General features: G+C 41.4%; 1 protein-coding gene across 5 annotated transcripts in view; it reads left to right on the forward strand.

Annotated features, from left to right (window-relative positions):
* ZNF667 (zinc finger protein 667) overlaps positions 1–19,681 on the forward strand; it is a 61,606-nt gene that overhangs the window by 38,681 nt on the left and 3,244 nt on the right. For all 5 annotated transcript variants that reach the window (XM_086690793.1, XM_086690796.1, XM_086690797.1 and 2 more), the window contains exons 2-4: positions 6,135–6,226; positions 8,640–8,766; positions 10,085–10,177. In XM_086690793.1, coding sequence (XP_086546919.1) covers positions 6,135–6,226; positions 8,640–8,766; positions 10,085–10,177 — 312 coding nt within the window. The remainder of the gene's footprint in view (positions 1–6,134; positions 6,227–8,639; positions 8,767–10,084; positions 10,178–19,681) is intronic.

The following is a 19,681-nucleotide window of genomic DNA, read 5'->3' on the forward strand; positions in this document are numbered from 1 at the left end:
CAGTCATTACATCACATCATGGAGATCATTTCACGCAATTCGTGTACAGCAGATTTCTCCACCTTGGCACAGTTGACGTTCTCTGCTTTGGGGTGCTATCTTGTGCAATGTAGGGTGTTGAACAGCATCTTGGCCTCTGCCCACTAGATGCCAGGAGCACTACCACCACCACCCCATCTGTGACAACCACAAATGTCCCCAAATATTGCAAGTGTCCCCTGGGTGCAAAATTGTCCTCAACGAAGAAGCACTGATGTGGTGTTACTTTGTTCCTTTTAAGATCTACCTGGTGTCGCATCATGTTCACGTAACACTCACTTAGCCATTTCCCTGTTGATGGGCAATTTGGTTGTCTCCAATCTCTTGGTAACTTACATTTGTTCAGCACTGGCACTGTTTTAAGTGTGTTACGTGCTTTCACTCATTTAGTCTTCAGAACAGTTCTGTGGCGTCAGTTACTTGCGTCATTTGCCAGCGGAGGAAGCAGAGGCCCAGAGAGTACACTAGGGAAGGGTAGCAGAGTTAGAAGTTGAACCCAGACAGCCTCCAGGCACAGGTCCTTCACCGCAGGACCATACTGCCTCTTCCTATAAGTCTTGCCACACTGGATGCTCTTATGTGTCGTTTTATCCACATGCAAGGACTTCCAAAGACGAATACCAGAAATGAGGTTTACTATGTTGAGGGGGTGTGTGCCTTCAGCTTTCAAAGATGTTGCCAAATTATCTTCCTTTGAGGTGGTGGCAGTTTCTCTCCAGTCAGCACTCTGTGAGAATTCTACCCACAGCCTTTTCAGTGGATCTCAGGCTTCTTTGGTCTTTGGGATGCTTGGTGTAAACTGAGATAAAAGTGAGAAGAGAAGGAAGGGAAGAAATTACCATGTGCCTGTTGCTGAAAATAACTCTTGAAAAGGTAGCTCATGTAAACTTCTAACAGCTAATGGTGAGGTAGGTTTTCTTTACTCCAGTAATCGGTAGAGGCAAACTTTGAATCTGGAATAATCTAATACCAAAGTGCTGTTCTTTCTTCTCCAGCAGTGCTGGGCTCCTCAGAGAAAATGGTTTTGTGAACAAGGATTGTGCTTTTCTAGATTGGGTTGCATGGCTGAGTTCAGGCAGCTATGAGAAACTACAGGATGGACATGATGCCACTTGCTGCAGTAATCTGTTGTACTTGAGGAATTGGAAGGGAAAAAAAGCCAAGGGATGTACTGATCTGGTAAATAGTTTAAAGTATGATTACATTAATACAGGCTCAGGTTTATTATGACGTAGGATGCCAAAGTCATGTGGATGTTTCAAAACGAAATAGAACCAACCAGCAGTAGTTTTCTATAATGAGGAAACTGCCTTGGGGTGTGTCCCACAGAACTAGGCATTACCTCTATGCTTTGGGAATGATAATTAAAAGTAGGAGAACTCCCAGGCAAAGAATTGAGCTTTATTTTCAGGCTGTGTGGCTGCGGAGTGCTGGGGCTGGCTCACACCAGTTCACAGACCTGTTCTGTACACCTTTCCCCAGCTGTAAGCTCAGTGACATCAGTTTGGTAGCTTACGGTGGGGCCCTAATGGGAGTGTTTACACCATGGAAATTGGCAAGGGCCACAAATCACTTAACACACCCCTGCCCTGGAGTCTAATGCAGAGAGAATTCAGGCATCTAAGACTTTTGGTAGGCCCCCTTGTCTGAGGCTGAAAATTTCAGGCTTCTTCTCTTCATGGCTTGGTCTTTCTGATGACCACACCCTGTCCAGGAGCCCACCCAGAGTCACCTCACTGAAACAAGAAACATTCCTAGTGTTCTTATCACTTAAGCATTTACAAGGGTTTTAGGAGTTCCGTGGTACCAAGGAGGAAGGCAGAGACCAGTGTATGCCTTTTTAGTTCTCTCACACTTAGTGCATTAGCAATGAGAGCTGCGGAGAAAAGAGAAGTCAGGGCTGGGCAAGGGAGACTGGGAGTGGTAGGTAGGAGGGTGGGAGGCAGGTTGCAGTGTTACTAGACTGGTGAGACTGGTAGAGAGTGAGATTGGAACAAAGAGAGAAAGGAGTGAGGAAGTGAGGCAGGGCTGTGGTAGCAAATTCTGGGACTGGCAAGGAGGCCTGCATGAGGAAGGAGAGAGATATAGGACCCGAGTTCAAGTTTTGTTAAGCCTCAGGACAACTTCAGTAGTTCTGTATCGTTCTTGTTTAACGGGAGAAAAACGGCAGAGAGGTTCAGTAACGTGGCCGTGGTAACACAGCTAACGAAAATAGTCATCACACTTGGGTGGTCTGACTCCAGAGTGATGTTTGACACAGCCCTTCCCTCTGACCCAGAGTGGTTAGTGGGATATCTGGATCACCCTCGGCTTGAATCCGGGCTCTGCCAGTTCCCAGCCTTATATGACCTTGGGCAAGTAATCCCTACTTCTCTGTGCTTCATTTTCCTCGTCTGGAAATGGCACTAATGAGAGTACCTGCCCCAGCAAGTTAGGAGCGAGGATTAAATGATGATCTTCGCAAAAGTGCCCTGTATTTATTCATCTTAGTATTAATCTTAGGATTGCTACTCTTGCTTATTACTGCTTTTCTCTCTCTCTCTCTCTCTCTCTCTCTCTCTCTCTCTGTCTGTCTCTCTCTCTCTCTTTTAATGTTTATTTTTTAAGAGAGACTGAGGGAGGCGCAGAATCCAAAGCAGGCTCTATCTAGGCTCTGAGCTGTTAGCACAGAGCCCAATGCGGGGCTTGAACCCACGAGCAGTGAGATCATGGCCTGGACCAAAGTTGGTTCTTTAACTGACGGATCTCCCCCAGGTGCCCTGCTTTTCTCTTTTAAAGAGAGAAGCATAATAACCAAACATTCTTCTGGCTAGGTTCCCTTAAACAGTACAAGGTCATCTTCTGACTTGCATTTTGTAATTTTTTTTTTAAGTTTTTTTTATTTGTTGAGGCGGGGGAGAGAATGATCTGGAGAGGGGGACATAGGATCCAAAGCAGGCTCTGTGCTGACAGCAGAAAGCCCAGTGTAGGGCTTGAAGTCTTAAACCATGAGATCATGCATGACCTGAGCTGAAGTGAGACACTTAACTGGCTGAGCCACCCAGGCTCCCCAATGACTTGGATTTTGAATCAAAACATGACCATTTTCAAACTTGAAACTTAATTATGGCCTTGGTTTCATTTATCTTCCCTAACCCCACCCTCAAGGGAGAAAAAAAAAAAGAACATCTGTAGAGAGAAACATTCCTATTTCCGTCTTCCAGACCGTATGCTGCTATTCCTTTGTCATAGAAAAAAAAAAAAAAAAAAACAATTTGTGACGTATCCACTATTGTTGGCACTGGGGTGTGATGATGGTATTTCTTCAGGTGTGCTGAAGCATTTAGGCGTGAACTTCTATCATGTCTGTTACTTTGAAATGATTTCAGAAAAAAAGGAAAATGTTAACACTTGGTAAAAAGTAATCAGGTGTTCATTTTATTGTTCTTTTTCCTAGATTTCAAATTTTTCAAAATGGAAATTATACTCCCATTTCTGCCTTTTCTAGACCCTGGCCTTCTCCAAAAGACAAGTTTAGAGGGCTTGGAATGACTGCTATTAGAAATGTTTCTCTGTAAGATGATTTTGGCATAAAATGGTTACATTCCACTCCCAATTTCAGCATGCAAGGAAGCATTCTGGACTGGTTATTGATTCAGTCAACAAGAATTTCTTGAGCACTGCTCTGTGCCAGGCATGTTATTAGCTCCCAGAACAGTGAATGCAACAGTCAAAGTGCTTGTTCTCATGGAGCCCAAGTTAAGGTGAAGGAGATTGTTCCTACATAAACATAAACAAGCCGTTTTCAGGAGGCAGCTTGTGCTATGAAGGAAATGGGGCAATAGAATGGTGTAGACTCTAGTAGAGAGTAGTTGTCCTGTGGAAATGTAATGCAAGACATACAGTTTTCAATTTTCCAGCAGCAACATTGGAAAAATAAAAAAAAAAAAATCATTACAGTTAATTTTAGCATATTTTATTTAACTTAATATATTCTAAGCATCAACTTGTAATCAATATAAACAATTACCAATGAGATATTTTGTATTCTTTTCATACTAAGTCTTTGAAATCTGTGTTTTTTATACATGCAGTGCACCTCAATTCAGATACATAATTTACATTATTTGATCTGTATTTAAATTTCATAAAACTTACCATTGGAAAAGTAGATTCACACAGCCAGTTTCAAACATCCTTCAAAGTTTTACAGTAAATTGAAGATTAGTTTTTAATTTTATTTTTAATTTTTTTATTGTTATTTTTTAATGTTTATTTTATTTTATTTATTTTTTTTTTTTTAAATTTTCTTTTTTTTTTTTTTTTTTTTTTCAACGTTTATTTATTTTTGGGACAGAGAGAGACAGAGCATGAACGGGGGAGGGGCAGAGAGAGAGGGAGACACAGAATCGGAAACAGGCTCCAGGCTCTGAGCCATCAGCCCAGAGCCCGACGTGGGGCTCGAACTCACGGACCGCGAGATTGTGACCTGGCTGAAGTCGGACGCTTAACCGACTGCGCCACCCAGGCGCCCCTTAATGTTTATTTTAGAGAGATACAGAGTATGAGTGGGGACAGTGGGGGCAGAGAGAGAGAGGAAGACACAGAATCCAAATCAGGCTTCAGGCTCCAAGCTGTGAACCCACAAAAGGCAAGATCATGGGGCTCGAACCCATGAAAGGCAAGATCATGACCTGAGCTGAAGTCAGATGCTTTAACTGACTGAGCCACCCATGCGCCCCTTTATTTATTTTTTTAATTAAAAAAATTTTTTTTATTTTATTTGAGAGCATGAGTGGGGAATGGGGACAGAGGGAGAGAGAATCTTAAGCAGGCTCCACTTTCAGTGTGGAGCCTGATGCAGGACTTGATCACCCCGGGGTCATGGCCTGCACCAAAATCAAGAGTCAGACGCTTAACCACCTGAGCCACCCAGGCGCCCCAGTGTTTAATTTTAGATAACTAAATTTTAATTCATTTATTTTAATATTTATTATTTTATTATGACTTTAGTAATAAATTAACTGAAATTAAATAACATTAAACACTCAATGGCACTAGCCTTATTTCTAGAACTCAGTTGTCACCAGTGGCTAATGACACGCATGTAGAAAAACAGGTTCAGAGTGATAGAGGGGGCCTAATCCAGGCCACTGAAGTCTCTGCTGGATTTACGCATACCTGCCTAATGAGTTCCTTCTTCAGCTCCTGTGTCCCCTCCACCCCTCACCAGCAGACACAGTTCATTCACCACATAGCCACCCAATAAATTTTGTTAAATGTTAAGTCGGATCTATCACTCTTCAGACCCCGCTCTCTCAGTGATGTCTTATCACACTTAGGATCAATTCCAAGTGCTCCTGACCGTCTTCATGACGTGGCTCTCTCCTGACCTCAGCCATCTCCTAGGCCACCACTCTCCGCCTCATTCTTCAGCACACCATTCACTTCCCTGTACACACCAAGCACGTGCCTGCTGTAGGGTCTTTGCACCTGTTGTATCTCTATCTAGAATGTTCTTCTCCAAGTGCCTCACGCACTACATTCAAACCTTAACTCAATGTTGCATCCTCTGAGAGGCCTCTCCCAACCACTCCCATCACTCTACCCCTTCCTCTGTGTGTGTGTGTTGTTTTTTTTTTTTAAATATAGCAATGATCTCAGCTGACACTGTTCTGTATGCCCCACTGTTCTGTATTGCCCATTCCTGTTGGAGTAAAGTACATGGGAGCTGGTATTTTTCTGCTTTAACTCTCCTTTTTCCCCAACACTTGGGACATGCTTGGCATATAGTAGAAACTGAACAAATGCTTGCCAAATGAATGGATAGGTGTCTTCGTGTCTCATTTGCCTCCTGATCTGGAACCTTTTGTTGTCTTGGGTGCAGATAGCATTGGCCATTGCCCTTTCCCAACCCTGAGAAGGGGCAGGAATGCCGCAGAAATTGTTCTGTCATCCCTCCGTGTGTGTCTATGCACGTGTGTGTCTATGCGTGTGTGTGTGTGCGTGTGTACGTGCATGGGTAACCAGGGGGAGGGGCCAGGGGATTTGTATCCTAAAGACTCTGGGAACACCCAAAAGGACCTGTCGTCCTCATGATTTCTCTTCTCCCCCAGCCCCACCTTCTCAGCCCTCTGCCCTTCTTCAAATGTGGACCCTCAACGGGGAGGAAAGGATGCCTGCTGCACGAGGGAAGTCCAAGTCCAAGGTAAATAGCGATTCTTCTTGGGGGGAAGTTTCATCTTGTAAGACATAGGCCATTTGCTTTCCTTCAATGGAAACTTCTTACCTGACAGAATCCCATCCAAGACCTGTTTCTGTTTCCTCCCATCACCATGGAGGGTAGGAGCATAAGAGCTCTAGCACCCCACGTAACCACTCAGTGCCTGCCTCTCCTTTTTTCTCAGTGTACCCATGGCCATTCACCTATTTGTCCAGCATCTTCAGGGTGTCTGCCAGCGCTATTCCTCAGACAGAAGAGGGGAGCCACCATGATTTCTCGAGGTAGACCTGAGTGCCCAGGCAAGACCTCTGAGGCAGAGGAAGATTCGAGGCTGTGCTCTAGAGTTAATCTGTTAATGTTGCTTTGTTTTCACTTGTACAACCCATACATACAAGGAGGAAATCTCTCTGTGTGTAAGAAATTCCACATAATCTTATATTCAGATTGGGTTTGTTGGGATCAGGCCAGTGAGTCAGCCTCCTATTAAAAAACATGCTTCACCACTTAAAAAAAATTTTCTTTTGACGTTAATTTATTATTGAGAGACAGAGAGAGAGATAGAACGTGAGCAGGGGAGGGGCAGAGAGAGGAGGAGACACAGAATCCGAAGCAGGCTCCAGGCTATGAGCTGTCAGCACAGAGCCCGACGTGGGGCTCGAACTTACGAACCATGAGATCATGATCTGAGCTGAAGTCAGACACTTAACCGACTGAGCCACTCAGGCGCCCCGTGCTTCACCACTTTAGATGATGAACTGATTTTCTACAGTAAACACCTTGAACGCAGTTTCTCTAACAAACATTTTTGCCCTATAAGTTATGTGTGTTTGTACTCTGTTGTTGTTATAACAAATTTCTGCAAACTTGGCTGCTTAATCAGCATGTATTTATGGCACACAGTTCGTGCATGGGTCAGAGGTCAGGCAGAGTGCAGCTTGGCCTGCCTTAGGTCTCACGAGGCTGAAATAAAGGTGTCGCTTGGCTCTGTGGTCCCATCTGAGGTTCAGGGTCTACTTCTAAACTCATTGGTTATTAGCATATTCAGTTCCTTCTTTCATCGTGGTCCCCTTCCATTTTCAAGCCAGCAATAGCAGGTCAAATCAGGCTTCAGAAATCCCTGACTTCCTTTCTGTTCTCTTCCAGCTACAGAAAATTCCCCACTGTTAGGGCTCCTGTGATTACATCACCCACCTAGATAATCCAGGATAATCTCCCTATTTAAGATCAACTGATTAGTAACCTTGATTACCTCTACGAAGAATCTTGGGCCTGTGTAGTTTAGTCACATGCTCTTTAGAGAGTATGTGGTTAGGAGCATGAATCAGAAGCCAGCTGCTCAGATTGAATTCCATCTCCTCCATTCACTAGTTGTGGATCTTCCATAAATCACCTCCCCTTCTGGGCCTCCTGTTTACTCATCTGTAACATTGCTGTGATCCTCTCAGCAGTGCCCCAGTCACTGGCTAACATGAGTCAGTACCTGTAGGGTACTTAGAAAAATGCTTTTCCTTTGTCAGTGCCCAGTAAATCCAAGTTGCTATGCTTTTTATGTGGCAGTCTTTATTTATTTTTTAGAGAGTGTATGAGTCAGGGAAGGGAGCAGAAGGGGAGAGAATCTTTTTTTTTTTTTTTTTTATGTTTATTTATTTATTTTTGAGAGACAGAGAGAATGAGCATGGGAGGGACAGAGAGAGGGGGAGACACAGAATCTGAAGGAGGCTGCAGGCTCTAAGCTGTCATCACAGAGCCTGACGCGGGGCTCGAACCCACGAGCTGTGAGATCATGACCTGAGCCGAAGTCGGACGCTCAACTGACTGAGCCACCCAGGCGCCCCTGGGAGAGAATCTTAAGCAGGATCCACCACATGCAGAGCAGAGCCTGATGCTGGGCTTGATCCCACAACCTGGGATCGTGATGTGAGCCAAAATCAAGAGTCGGATGCTCAACTGACTGAGCCACCCAGGTGCCCCTGTGATAGTCTTTTTTTTTTTTTTTTTGATGTTTACTTATTTTTGAGAGTGAGAGCAGGGAGGGGCAGAGAGAGAGGGAGACACAGAATCTGAAGCAGGCTCCAGGCTATGGCCTGTCAACACAGCGCCTGACATGGGGCTCAATCCCACAAACCATGAGATCATGACCTGAGCTGAAGTTGGATGCTCAACTGACTGAGCCACCCAGGCGCTCCGACACAGTCTTTGATAATAGCTAAATCATATCATATTGTGTTGTATTTATTTTATTTAATATACCTGCCCCTCTTGGCCTCAGAACCCCAAATGTTTCCTGAAAAGATTCCTGGCACCATTTATGTCCCCTTTTAGGAACAAGTTCCTTGTTGTCTCTAGCCATGTGGAAGCATAAGCCCATGATGAAAGGACATGTGATTTTCTGTTTCAGGTGCCAGTGACATTTGGGGATTTGGCCATCTATTTCTCCCAGGAAGAGTGGGAGTGGCTGAGCCCCATTCAGAAGGATCTGTATGAAGACGTCATGTTGGAAAACTACCAGAATCTGGTCTCACTCGGTAAGGCCTGCCCCCGCCCCCCACCACCATAATCCACAACCAGCCTATTGTGGGACATAAATTAGTCTAGTCAGGAAAACAGAAGCCACTACAGTTTTGTTTTATTGTTTAACAGCTGTATTGATGTGTAATTCACATATATATACAATGTATATAATTCAGTGGTTTTAAATATTTATAGAGTTGTACATCCATCACCACAGTCAGTTTTAGAACATTTTTATTACCCCAAAAGAAATCCCAGACCCATTAGCAATCACTCTTCATTTCTCCTTGCCCACTAATTCCTTTAGATTAGGCAAACACTAATCCACTTTCTGTCTCTATGAATTTGCCTGTTCTTGGCTTTTCATAGAAATGGAATCATAGGTATGTGGTACTTTTGTGCCTGACTTCTTTCACTTAACGTAATGTTTTTGAGGTTCATCTGCATTGTAGCATGTATCAGTGCCCCCTTCTTTTTATGGCCAATAATATTCTACATTTTATTTATCCATTCATCAGTTGATGGGCCTTTGGGCAGTTTTTAACTGGAGCTATTATGAATGTGCTGCTGTGAACATTCGTGTATGAATATTTTTGTGGACATGTATTTTCATTTCTTCGGGGTATATACCTAGGAGTGGAATTGCTATCATATGGTAACTATATATGTAACCTTTTGAGGGCACCCTCAAAATTTTTGAGAGAATTTAATAAAAGGAATCAGCAGGTACTGTTAAAAGGTAACTAGTGGACACAGCTGATTGATAGATGATAACTGTAGGTTGCAGCCACCACCATCCTTGGGCTAGGCATACAAAGGGGAGAGTTTGGGGTTTTTAGGACTTGAAGGGACTCACACTTCTGAAGGAAGAGAGAGGTGTGCTGACTAGTCTGTTACAGTCATGAAGAGTCCGGCTGAGGCTTGTTCTGAGAGTGCAGGAAAAAGAAAAATGAAAACCAGCAGAGCCCCTGGTGGTGGTTGCTGGTTGGTTGCTGGTGGATGCTGATAGGGAGCTGCTGATGAACAAGTGTGGATTGCAGAGCCCCAGCCCCTCGACCCAAAACAGATCAAAGAAGGTGGGAGTGGGAGCTAAAGGCAATAGACTCAGGAGTTTCTGGCCTGACTTTTCAAGACCATAGTTGGCTTTGTAGAGTTAGAAATGAGCACCACCTCTCACTGTAACTGAACTTTCATCCTCCTTTTCCGCCTGCCCTTTACGTCTTCTGTGTACCCTTTGTGGTCATAAACCCCCGTTCCCATTGACATGGGGCTTGGCCCTGACATCTGTGGCATCCACATCCTGCTCAGTTCTGATGTTTTTCCCGAATGCAGGACTTTCCTTTCGGAGACCAAATGTGATCACCTTATTGGAGAAAGGGAAAGCACCTTGGATGGTGGAGCCAGTGAGAAAACGCCGGGGCTTGGGTGAGTGACAGAACCAAAGCCTATACACTGCCGTTGTGTGCAAGAGCACCCTGCATCTTGAGGGGGCAACCTCTTGATATTTGAGAGCTCCCAGTTTCCTTACCTTAAAGGCCCCAGGCCTGAGAAGAAAATTCCAGTCTCTTTTGTGCAAGCTCTAGAAGGAGAATAACCAACATTTAATAAACCTTTAGTAGGTAACAGACATACTTTAAGTATAGGTTCCTCCCAGTCCTCTAAGGTAGGTATTATTATTTCTGGTCTATATATGAGGAAACTGAAGATCAGAAGAGTTCAGTGACTTGCTTACGGTAACCCAGCTAGGAAGTGGCATTAGAGCTAGGTTTGAACCCCAGTTTCTGCTCTCAGAAGCTCAGTTCTTAATGCCCTCATCCCAGCCTTCCCTGCCTCAGCATTTCCCTTCAGAGAAAGCATATTCCACCTTCTCTCATGATAGTATTTCTAATGATAATGTTCAAGCTCACATCATTCCTTCATTCTTTAAAAAAAAAAAAAAATTTCCACAACTGTTCACTTTGACTACTTTCCAAGAGCTCATTCTCTTTTCTGATAGATTCTTTTTTTTATCAGGTTATTTTTACTTAAACAGTTTTATAAGAATTTTTTAGTTGTAAAAAAATTCATAATATTGAGTTCATTTTAACCATTTTTAATGTACAGTTAAGTGTATTCACATTGTTGTGCAACAGGTATCAAGAACTTTTTCATCTTCTAATAACTTCTGAAACTATACTCACTAAACACTAATTTCCCTCCACCCCTCCACCCAGCCTTCAGTAGTCACCTTTCTTTATATTTCTCTGATTTTGATTACCGTGGATACTTTGTATGAATGGAATCATACAGTATTTGGTCTTTTATAACTGTTTTTTGTTTTTTGTTTGTTTGTTGTTTTTTTTTTTTTTTTTGCTGAGCATAATGTCCTTGAGGTTCATCCATGTTGTAGCCTTTTTTAAGGCTGCATAATACTTCATTATATTTATCACATTTTTTGTATCCATTTATCAATGGATAATTGGGTTGTTCTGCTTTTGGCTACTGTAAATAATACTGCAATGAACATGGGAGTACAGATATGTATTTAAGATCCTGATTTCAGTTTTTTTGGATATGTACCCAGAGGTAGGATTGCTGGATCATATGATAATTTTATTTTTTATTTTCTGGGGAACCTCCGTACTGTTTTCCATAGTGTCTGCACCATTTGTCATTTCCACCAATAGTATACAAGGGTTCCAGTTTTTTGTCAACACTTGTTATTTTTTGTTTTTTTTGATAGTGGCCATCCTTACAGGTGTGAGGTGATACTGTGGGTTTGATGTGCATTTCTCTAATGATTAGTGATGTTGAGCATCTTTTCATGGGTGTATTGGCCATGTGTATAAGTGTCTATTCAGGTCTTTTGCTTGTTTGTTAAAATAGGGTTGTCATCTGTTGTTGAGTTGTAGTTCTTTATTCTGTGTATTAGTCCCTTATCTGATGGATGATTTGCAATTATTTTCTCTTATTTCATAGATTGCCTTTTCACTCTCTTGATTGTTCCTTTTGACATGCAGATGTAGTCCTATTTTTTTTACTTTGTTGCTTGTGTTTTTTGGTGTCATATCTCAGAAATCAATGCCAAATCTAATGTCTGAAGCTTTTTCCCCAGTGTTTTCTTCTAAGAGTTCAGTAGTTTTATTTTATTTATTTATTTATTTATTTTTAATGTTTATTATTTTTGAGAACGAGAGAGAGAGAGAGCAATCAGGGGAGGAGCAGAGAGAGGGAGACAGAATCTGAAGCAGGTTCCAGGCTCTGAGCTGTCAGCACAGAGCCTGATGCAGGGCTTGAACTCATAAATCGCGAGATCATGACCTGAGCCGAAGTCAGACACTCAACCGACTGAGCCACCAGGCACCCCAAGAGTTCAGTAATTTTAGATTTTACGTTTAGGTCTTTAATCTATTTTGAGTTAAAATTTTTGTTTTTGGAAGAGTGAGAGAAGGAATCCCAGGTAGGCTCCCCGCGGTCAGGACAGAGCCCAAGTGGGGCATGAACCCACAAACAGTGAGATCATGATCCAAGCCAAAATCTAGAGTGGGATGCCAATCAACTGAGCCACCCAGGTGCCCCCCCCCCCTTGAAGTTTTTTTTGTTGTTGTTGTTACTTGGGTTTTGTAGGGTTTTTTTGGGAGAGAGAAAGAGAGTGAGCAGAAGAGAGGGGCAGAGGGAGAGAGAATCTTAAACATGCTCCACCATTCTCAGTGCAGAGCCTGATGCAGGGCTTGATCCCATAACCCTGGGATCATGGCCTGAGCTGAAATCAAGAGTCTGTCACTCAACCCCCTGAGCCACTTACACCTTTATATATAAAGTGTAAGGAAGGGTCCAAGATCATTCTTTCACATGTAGATACCCAGTTTTCCCAGCCCTGATTGTGAAAGAGACTGCCCTTTTCTCTTGAGTGGTATTGGCCTCCTTATTGAGAATCATTTGACCAGATATGCAAGTGTATATTTCTTGACTTTCTATTCTGTTCTGTTAGTCTTTATATCTGTCTTTTATCCACTACCATATCATCGTAATTACTGTTGATTTGTAGTGTGTTTAGAAGGATTTTTTAAATTATTTATTTGTTTTCTTTTAGAGAGACCACCTGAGCTGGGGAGAGGGGCAGAGGGAGAGAGACAGAGAATCCCAGACAGGCTCCACACTCAGTATAGAGCCTGATAGGACCCTCGATCCCATGACCCTGGGATTATAAGTGCAGCGAAATCAAGAGTTAGATGCTCAGCCAGCTGAGCCACCCAGGCGCCACAGGCCCTGCTTTTTTAGTATGTTTTGAAATCAGAAAGTGTGAGGCATCTAACTTTGTTTCTTTTTTTCAAGATTGGCTATTTGGGGTCCCTTGACATTGTATATGAATTTTAGGAAATTTTTTTTCTATTTCTGTAAAAAATGTCATTGGGATTTTGATAGGAATTGCATTGAATCTGTAGATTGCTTTGGGTGGAATATTAAGTCTTCCAGTCCACATGCACAGGATAGCTTTCCGTTTATTTGTACCTTTGATGACTTTTTAGCAGTGCTCTGTAGTTTTCCATGTACAAATTGCTTGAGTTAAATTTATTCCTGAATATTTTATCCTTTTTGATGCTATAGTAAATGGGATTGCTTTTCTTGTTTCCCTTTCTGAGTGGTCGTTGTTAGTGTATAGAAACACAACTGATTTGAGTCTTGATTTTGTATCCTGCTGTTTTATTTGATTGGATTTGTTTATTGGTTCAAACATTTTGTATGTCTGTGTGGAATGTTTAGGCTTCTCTACAAAGAAGCTCATGTCATCTGTGAACAGGCAGAATGTCACTTCTTTTCCTTTTTTTAATGCTTTTTATTTCTTTTTTTAAAAAACTGCTCTGGTTTGAGGCACCTGGGTGGCTCAGTTGGTTAGGTGTCTGACTTTGGCTCAAGTCATGACCTCACGGTTCATGAGTTTGACCCCTGTCAGCACAGAGCCCGAAGCCTGCTTCAGATTCTGTGTCTTCCTCTCTCTGCCCTTCCCCTGCTTGCATTCTGTCTCAAAAATAAATAAACATTTAAAAAATTAAAAAAAAACAACCCCACTGCTCTGGCTACAACTTCTGGTAGTATGTTGAATAGCAGTGGTGAGAGTGAGCATTCTTGCCTTGTTTCTGATCTTAGGAAAGGGTTTTAAGTCTTTCCATGTTTACTGTGATATTTGCAGTGGGTTTTTCAATTACGGATTTTATTATGTTGAGGTAGTTTCTTTCTATTTGTAGATTGTTGAGTGTTTTTATCATGAAAGGGTTTTGAATTTCGTCAAAAGTTTTTTCTGTATCAATTGATCATCATGTGGCTTTTGTCCTTTATTTTGTTAATGTGATGTATAACAGTGATTGCTTTTCCCATATTGAACTCTCCTTGCTTTCCAGGTGTAAATCCCACTTGCTCGTGTGTGTGTGATCTTTTTAATGTGCTGTTAAGTTCAGTTTGCTAGTATTTTGTTTAGAATTTTTGCATTAATATGCATCAGAGGTACTCATCTGTGGTTTCCTTTTCTTGTGTTGCCTTTGTCTGATTTTGGTATTAAGGTAAAAGTAGCCTCATATAATGAGTTATCAAGTATTCTTTTTGCTTCTGTCCTCTGAAAGAGATGATGGAGAATTGGTATGAGTTCTTTTATTTTTTTTTTTTTTAATTTTTTTTTTTTTTCAACGTTTATTTATTTTTGGGACAGAGAGAGACAGAGCATGAACGGGGGAGGGGCAGAGAGAGAGGGAGACACAGAATCGGAAACAGGCTCCAGGCTCTGAGCCATCAGCCCAGAGCCCGACGCGGGGCTCGAACTCACGGACCGCGAGATCGTGACCTGGCTGAAGTCGGACGCTTAACCGACTGCGCCACCCAGGCGCCCCAAAGTTCTTTTAAATATTTGTTAGAACTCATCAGCAGATGCATCTGGGCCTGGTGCTTTCTGTTTTGGAAGGTTATTGGTTCATTTTTTTTTTTTTTTTTTAAGTTTATTTTGAGGGAGAGAAAGAGCAGGAGGCTGAGAGAGAGCCTGTCAGCACAGAGCCTGATTCAGGGCTTGAACTCCCATGAGATCATGACCTGAGCCAAGCCCAAGTTGGATGCTTAACCAACTGAGCCACCCAGGTGCCCCTATTGATTCAATTTCGTGAATAATTAGAGGCCTATTCACATTTTCTGATTTCTTGTGTGACTTTTGGAATACTGTTCCTTTCAACAAAATGGTCTCTTTCATCTAGGTTATCAAATTTAAGGGCATAGAAGTTGTTCATAGTTTTCCTTTATTATTCTTTTAATTTTCATGAAATGTGTATTTCTGTCGTGTCTTTCATTTCTGATATTAGTAGTTTGTGTTTTCTCTATTTCTTGGCCTAGCTAGAACCTTATCAATTTTAGTGATTTTCAAAGAACCAGGTTTTGGTTTCATTGTATTTTTCTATTGATTTCTTGTTTTCAATTTCAGTGAGTTTTGCTGTAATTCTTATTTTTTTCTGCTTATTTTAATGTTTGTTTTTGAGAGAGAGAGCAGGGGAGGGATAGAGGATCCAAAGTGAGCTCCGCACTGACAGTAGTGAGCCCAATTTGGGACTCAAACTCATTAACCGTAAGATCATGACCTGAGCCAAAGTCGGACGCTCAACCAACTTGAGCTACCCAGGTGCCCCTCTTCTGCTTATTTTGGATTTGATTTGCTCTTTTAATGTTTTCCTGAAAAGGAAACTTAGATTACTGATATTATGTATTTATTTTTTAAGTTTATGTTTTTGAGAGACCGAGTGTGCTCCAGCAGGGGAGGGGCAGAGAGAGAATCCAAGCAGGCTCCACACCGTCCACGCACAGCCTGATGCAGGGCGTGATCCCACGAACTGTGAGATCATGACCTGAACTGAAATCAAGATTTGGATGCTCAAGGGACTGAGTCACCCAGGTGCCCCTCATTTTAGATCTTTGTTCTTTTCTAATGTGCTATATAGTGCTATAAATTTCCCTAGGATAAACACTAGTTTCGTTGCATCCCACAAATTCTGGTAAGTTGTGTTTCTGTTTTCATTTAGTTCAGAATATTTAAAAATTTCTTTTGAGAGTTTTTTTTTTTTGTTTTTTGTTTTTTGTTTTAATTTGACAGTGCGGGTGTATGAACAGGGAAGGTGCAGAGAGTGGGGGGAGAGGGATTCCCAAGCAGGCTCTGCTTTGTCAGCACAGAGCCTCATGCAGGGCTCTATCTCACAAGCCATGAGATAATAACCTGAGCCAAAATCAAGACTTTGATTCTTAACTGACTGAGTCACCCACATGCCCCTCATGTGTTGTTGAAAATTTAACCTCCCAAGTATTTAGGGATTTTCCACTGATCTTTCTGTTACTGATTTCTAGTTTAATTTCATTGTGGTCTGAGAGCACTGTGTGATTTCTATTCGTTGTTAAGGTGTGTTTTAAGGCCTAGAATGTTGTCTGTCTTGGGGAATATTCTGTGTAAGCTTGGGGACAATGTGACTACTACTGTCATTGGATGAAGTGGTCTGTAGATGTCAGTTATATTCAATTGAAAATGGTGTGGTTGAGTTCCCCTGAATTTTCTGCTTGCTCAATCTGTTCATTTATGAGGGAAGGATGTTGAAGTGTTTTAATAACTATGATAGTGGATTCATATATTTCTCCTTGCAGTTTTACAGTTTTTGTTGATTGTAGTTTGATGCTCTGTTGGTAGGCATATACACATTAAGAATTGTTATGTTTTCTGAAGAATTGATTCTTTCATTATGTAATGCCCCTCTTTATCCATGATAACTTTCCATGCTTTTAAGTCTGCTCTGTCTAGAATTAATATAGCTACTCCTGCTTTCTTTTGATTAGTGTTGGCATGGTATATTTCTCTCCATTCATTTATTTTTTAAAAAATTTATTGGGGCGCCTGGGTGGCGCAGTCGGTTAAGCGTCCGACTTCAGCCAGGTCACGATCTTGCGGTCCGGGAGTTCGAGCCCCGCGTCAGGCTCTGGGCTGATGGCTCAGAGCCTGGAGCCTGTTTCCGATTCTGTGTCTCCCTCTCTCTCTGCCCCTCCCCCGTTCATGCTCTGTCTCTCTCTGTCCCAAAAATAAATAAATGTTGAAAAAAAAAATTTATTAATGTACTGTTTAATTTACATCCAAGTTAGCACATGGTGCAACAGTGATTTCGGGAGTAGATTCCTTAATGCTCCTTACCCATTTAGTCCATCCTCCCTCCCACAACCCCTTCAGCAACCCTCTGTTCTCTATATTTAGGAGTCTCTTATGTTTTGTCCCCCTCCCTGTTTTTATATTATTTTTGCTACCCTTTCCTTATGTTCATCTGTTTAGTATCTTAAATTCCACATGAGTGAACTCGTATGATACTTGTCTTTCTCTAATTTCACTTAGCATAATACCCTCTAGTTCCATCCACATAGTTGCAAATGTCAAGATTTCATTCATTTTGATTGCTGATACTGTGTTGTGTATATATACCACATCTTCTTTATCCATCCATTCATTTACTTTTAATCTATGTCTAATCTATATCTAAAGTGGGTTTTTTACAGACAACACACAATTGGGCCATGTTTTTTAATTCACCCTGACAGTCTCTTTTAATTGTTACAGTAATTATACTGTTGACATTCAAAGTGATTACTCATATAGTTGGATTGATATCTACTTCTATACATAATAAATATTTTTTATTGTCTTTATTCCTGCTTTTGTCTTCTCTTTTTCTGCTTGTTGTGGTTTTATTTTGTTTTTTGTTTATGTATTTTTAAGTAGGCTCTACACCCAGTGTGGGGCTTGAACTCAAACCCTGAGATCAGGAGTTGCATGCTCCACCAACTGAGCCAGCCAGGCGCCCCTCTGCCTATTGTGTTTTTAAATTTTTTTTTTTTTTAATGTTTATTTATTTTTGAGACAGAGAGAGACAGAGCATGAACGGGGGAGGGTCAGAGAGAGGGAGACACAGAATCTGAAACAGGCTCCAGGCTCTGAGCTGTCAGCACAGAGCCCGACGCGGGGCTCGAACCCACGGACCGCGAGATCATGACCTGAGCCGAAGTCGGCCGCTTAACCGACTGAGCCACCCAGGCGCCCCATGCCTATTGTGTTTTTAAACAAGCATTTCATATGATTCCAGTGTTATCAATTATACTTTTTTGTTTTTTAAGTGGTTGCCTTAGAGTTTACAGTATACCTTTACAACTAATCCAAGTCCACTTTCAGGTACCAGTATATCACTTCATGGGACTGTGCCTTATAATAACAAAATAATGCTAATTTCTTTCTCCCATCACCTGTATCATTGTTATCATTCATTTCATTTATATATAAATATGATAAGCATGTATATATTACATGTACATACATAAGATGAAAAGATGACCAAACATTATTGAATACATTGATGCTATTATTTTGAATAAACTATTACTGTTAGGTCAGTTAAGAATAAGAAAAATAGGGGTGCCTGGGTGGCTCAGTCGTTGGGTGTCTGATTCTTGGTTCCAGCTCAGATCATGATCTCACAATTTGTGAAATCAAGCCCCATGTCGAGCTCTAGGCTGACAGCACGGAACCTGCTTGAGATTCTCTGTCTCTCAAACTTTAAAATGAAAATGATAAGAAAAATAAAGGTTTTTTTTCTTTTTTTTTTTTTCTTCACTATTGTTTCTTCATTGCTCTTCTTTTCTTTCTTCTTTCTCCTAGTAGTCTCATAATACGTTTGTCACTTTTTTGTAGTTGTCCCATGGTCTTTGGATATTCTGTTCTCTTTTTTTCAGTCTTTATTTACTGTGCTTTCCAAGTTTTAAGGGTTCTTTTTTTTTTTTTTTTAAGTTTATTTTTATTTAGAGAGCAAGAAAGCACGTGAGCATGAGCAGGGTAGGGGCAGAGAGGGAGAGGGAGGATCCCAGGCAGGCTCCACACCATCAGTGTAGAGCCTGACACAGGGCTCAGACTCACAAACTGTGAGATCATAACATGAGCCAAAATGAAGGGTCAGATGTTGAACTGACTGAGCCACCCAGGAGCCCCTGATTTTTAAGAATTCTAATTTACCAATAGAATAAATCCTTTAGCTCTCAGAATCTTTCTTCAGCTGTGTCGAATTCTGTCCAAGTCATTCTTTATTTCTGTTACAGTGTTTTTGATCTCAAACATTTTGTTTTGGTTCTGAGAATTTCCATCTCTCTGCTTACATTGCTCATCTGTTCTAATACGGTGTATACTTTATCATTAGAGCCCTTAACATATTAATCAATTTTAAATTTCTGGTCTGAGAATTAATAGCATCCCTGCCATATCAGTCTGATTTTGATGCTTGCTCTTTCTCTTCAAATTGTGTTATTTGCCTTTTGGTATGCCTTGTAATTTTTTTTTACTTGCCAGAGGTTATGTACCAGGTAAAAGGAACTATTGTAAACAGCCCTTTAGTGATGTGTGATGGGTGAGGTGTGTCTTTTAGGGAGCCTTTGCCTCTGGAATGTGAATGTCTTCAGTTTCTCAGTGCCCCCCCACCAAAACCCTATCCCTTTAGGAGGGACAGGATGGCTAGAGGCCGCTGAAATTGGAGGCAGCCGTTTGTATTCTCCCCTGTCTTATGGATCCAAGAAGAGTTGTTGGTTTTAACATCTGTTTAGCTTTTTACTTGTTAGGATGAAGTTGTGCTTTCCAAGCTTCTTACATGAAGAACCGCAAACCAGAATTCCAGTGTTTTGTTTGTTTGTTTTTTTAAGATTGGATTTTAAGAATACATTTTAAAAATTTACAATTTCATTGGGATGTAATGTACATATTGTAAAATTCACTTAAGTGTATAATTCAGTGGTTTTTAATAAAGTTGACAACTTGTGTAGCCATCACCATAATCTAGTTTTAGAATATTTTTATCACCCTAATAAAATTCTTCATGTCCATTTACAATTAAACCCTAGTCCCACCTCCAGCCC

Source organism: Puma concolor, chromosome E2, assembly GCF_028749965.1.
Source record: "Puma concolor isolate L17-30 chromosome E2, mPumCon1.1.hap2, whole genome shotgun sequence".
NCBI classification, from domain to species: domain Eukaryota; kingdom Metazoa; phylum Chordata; class Mammalia; order Carnivora; family Felidae; genus Puma; species Puma concolor.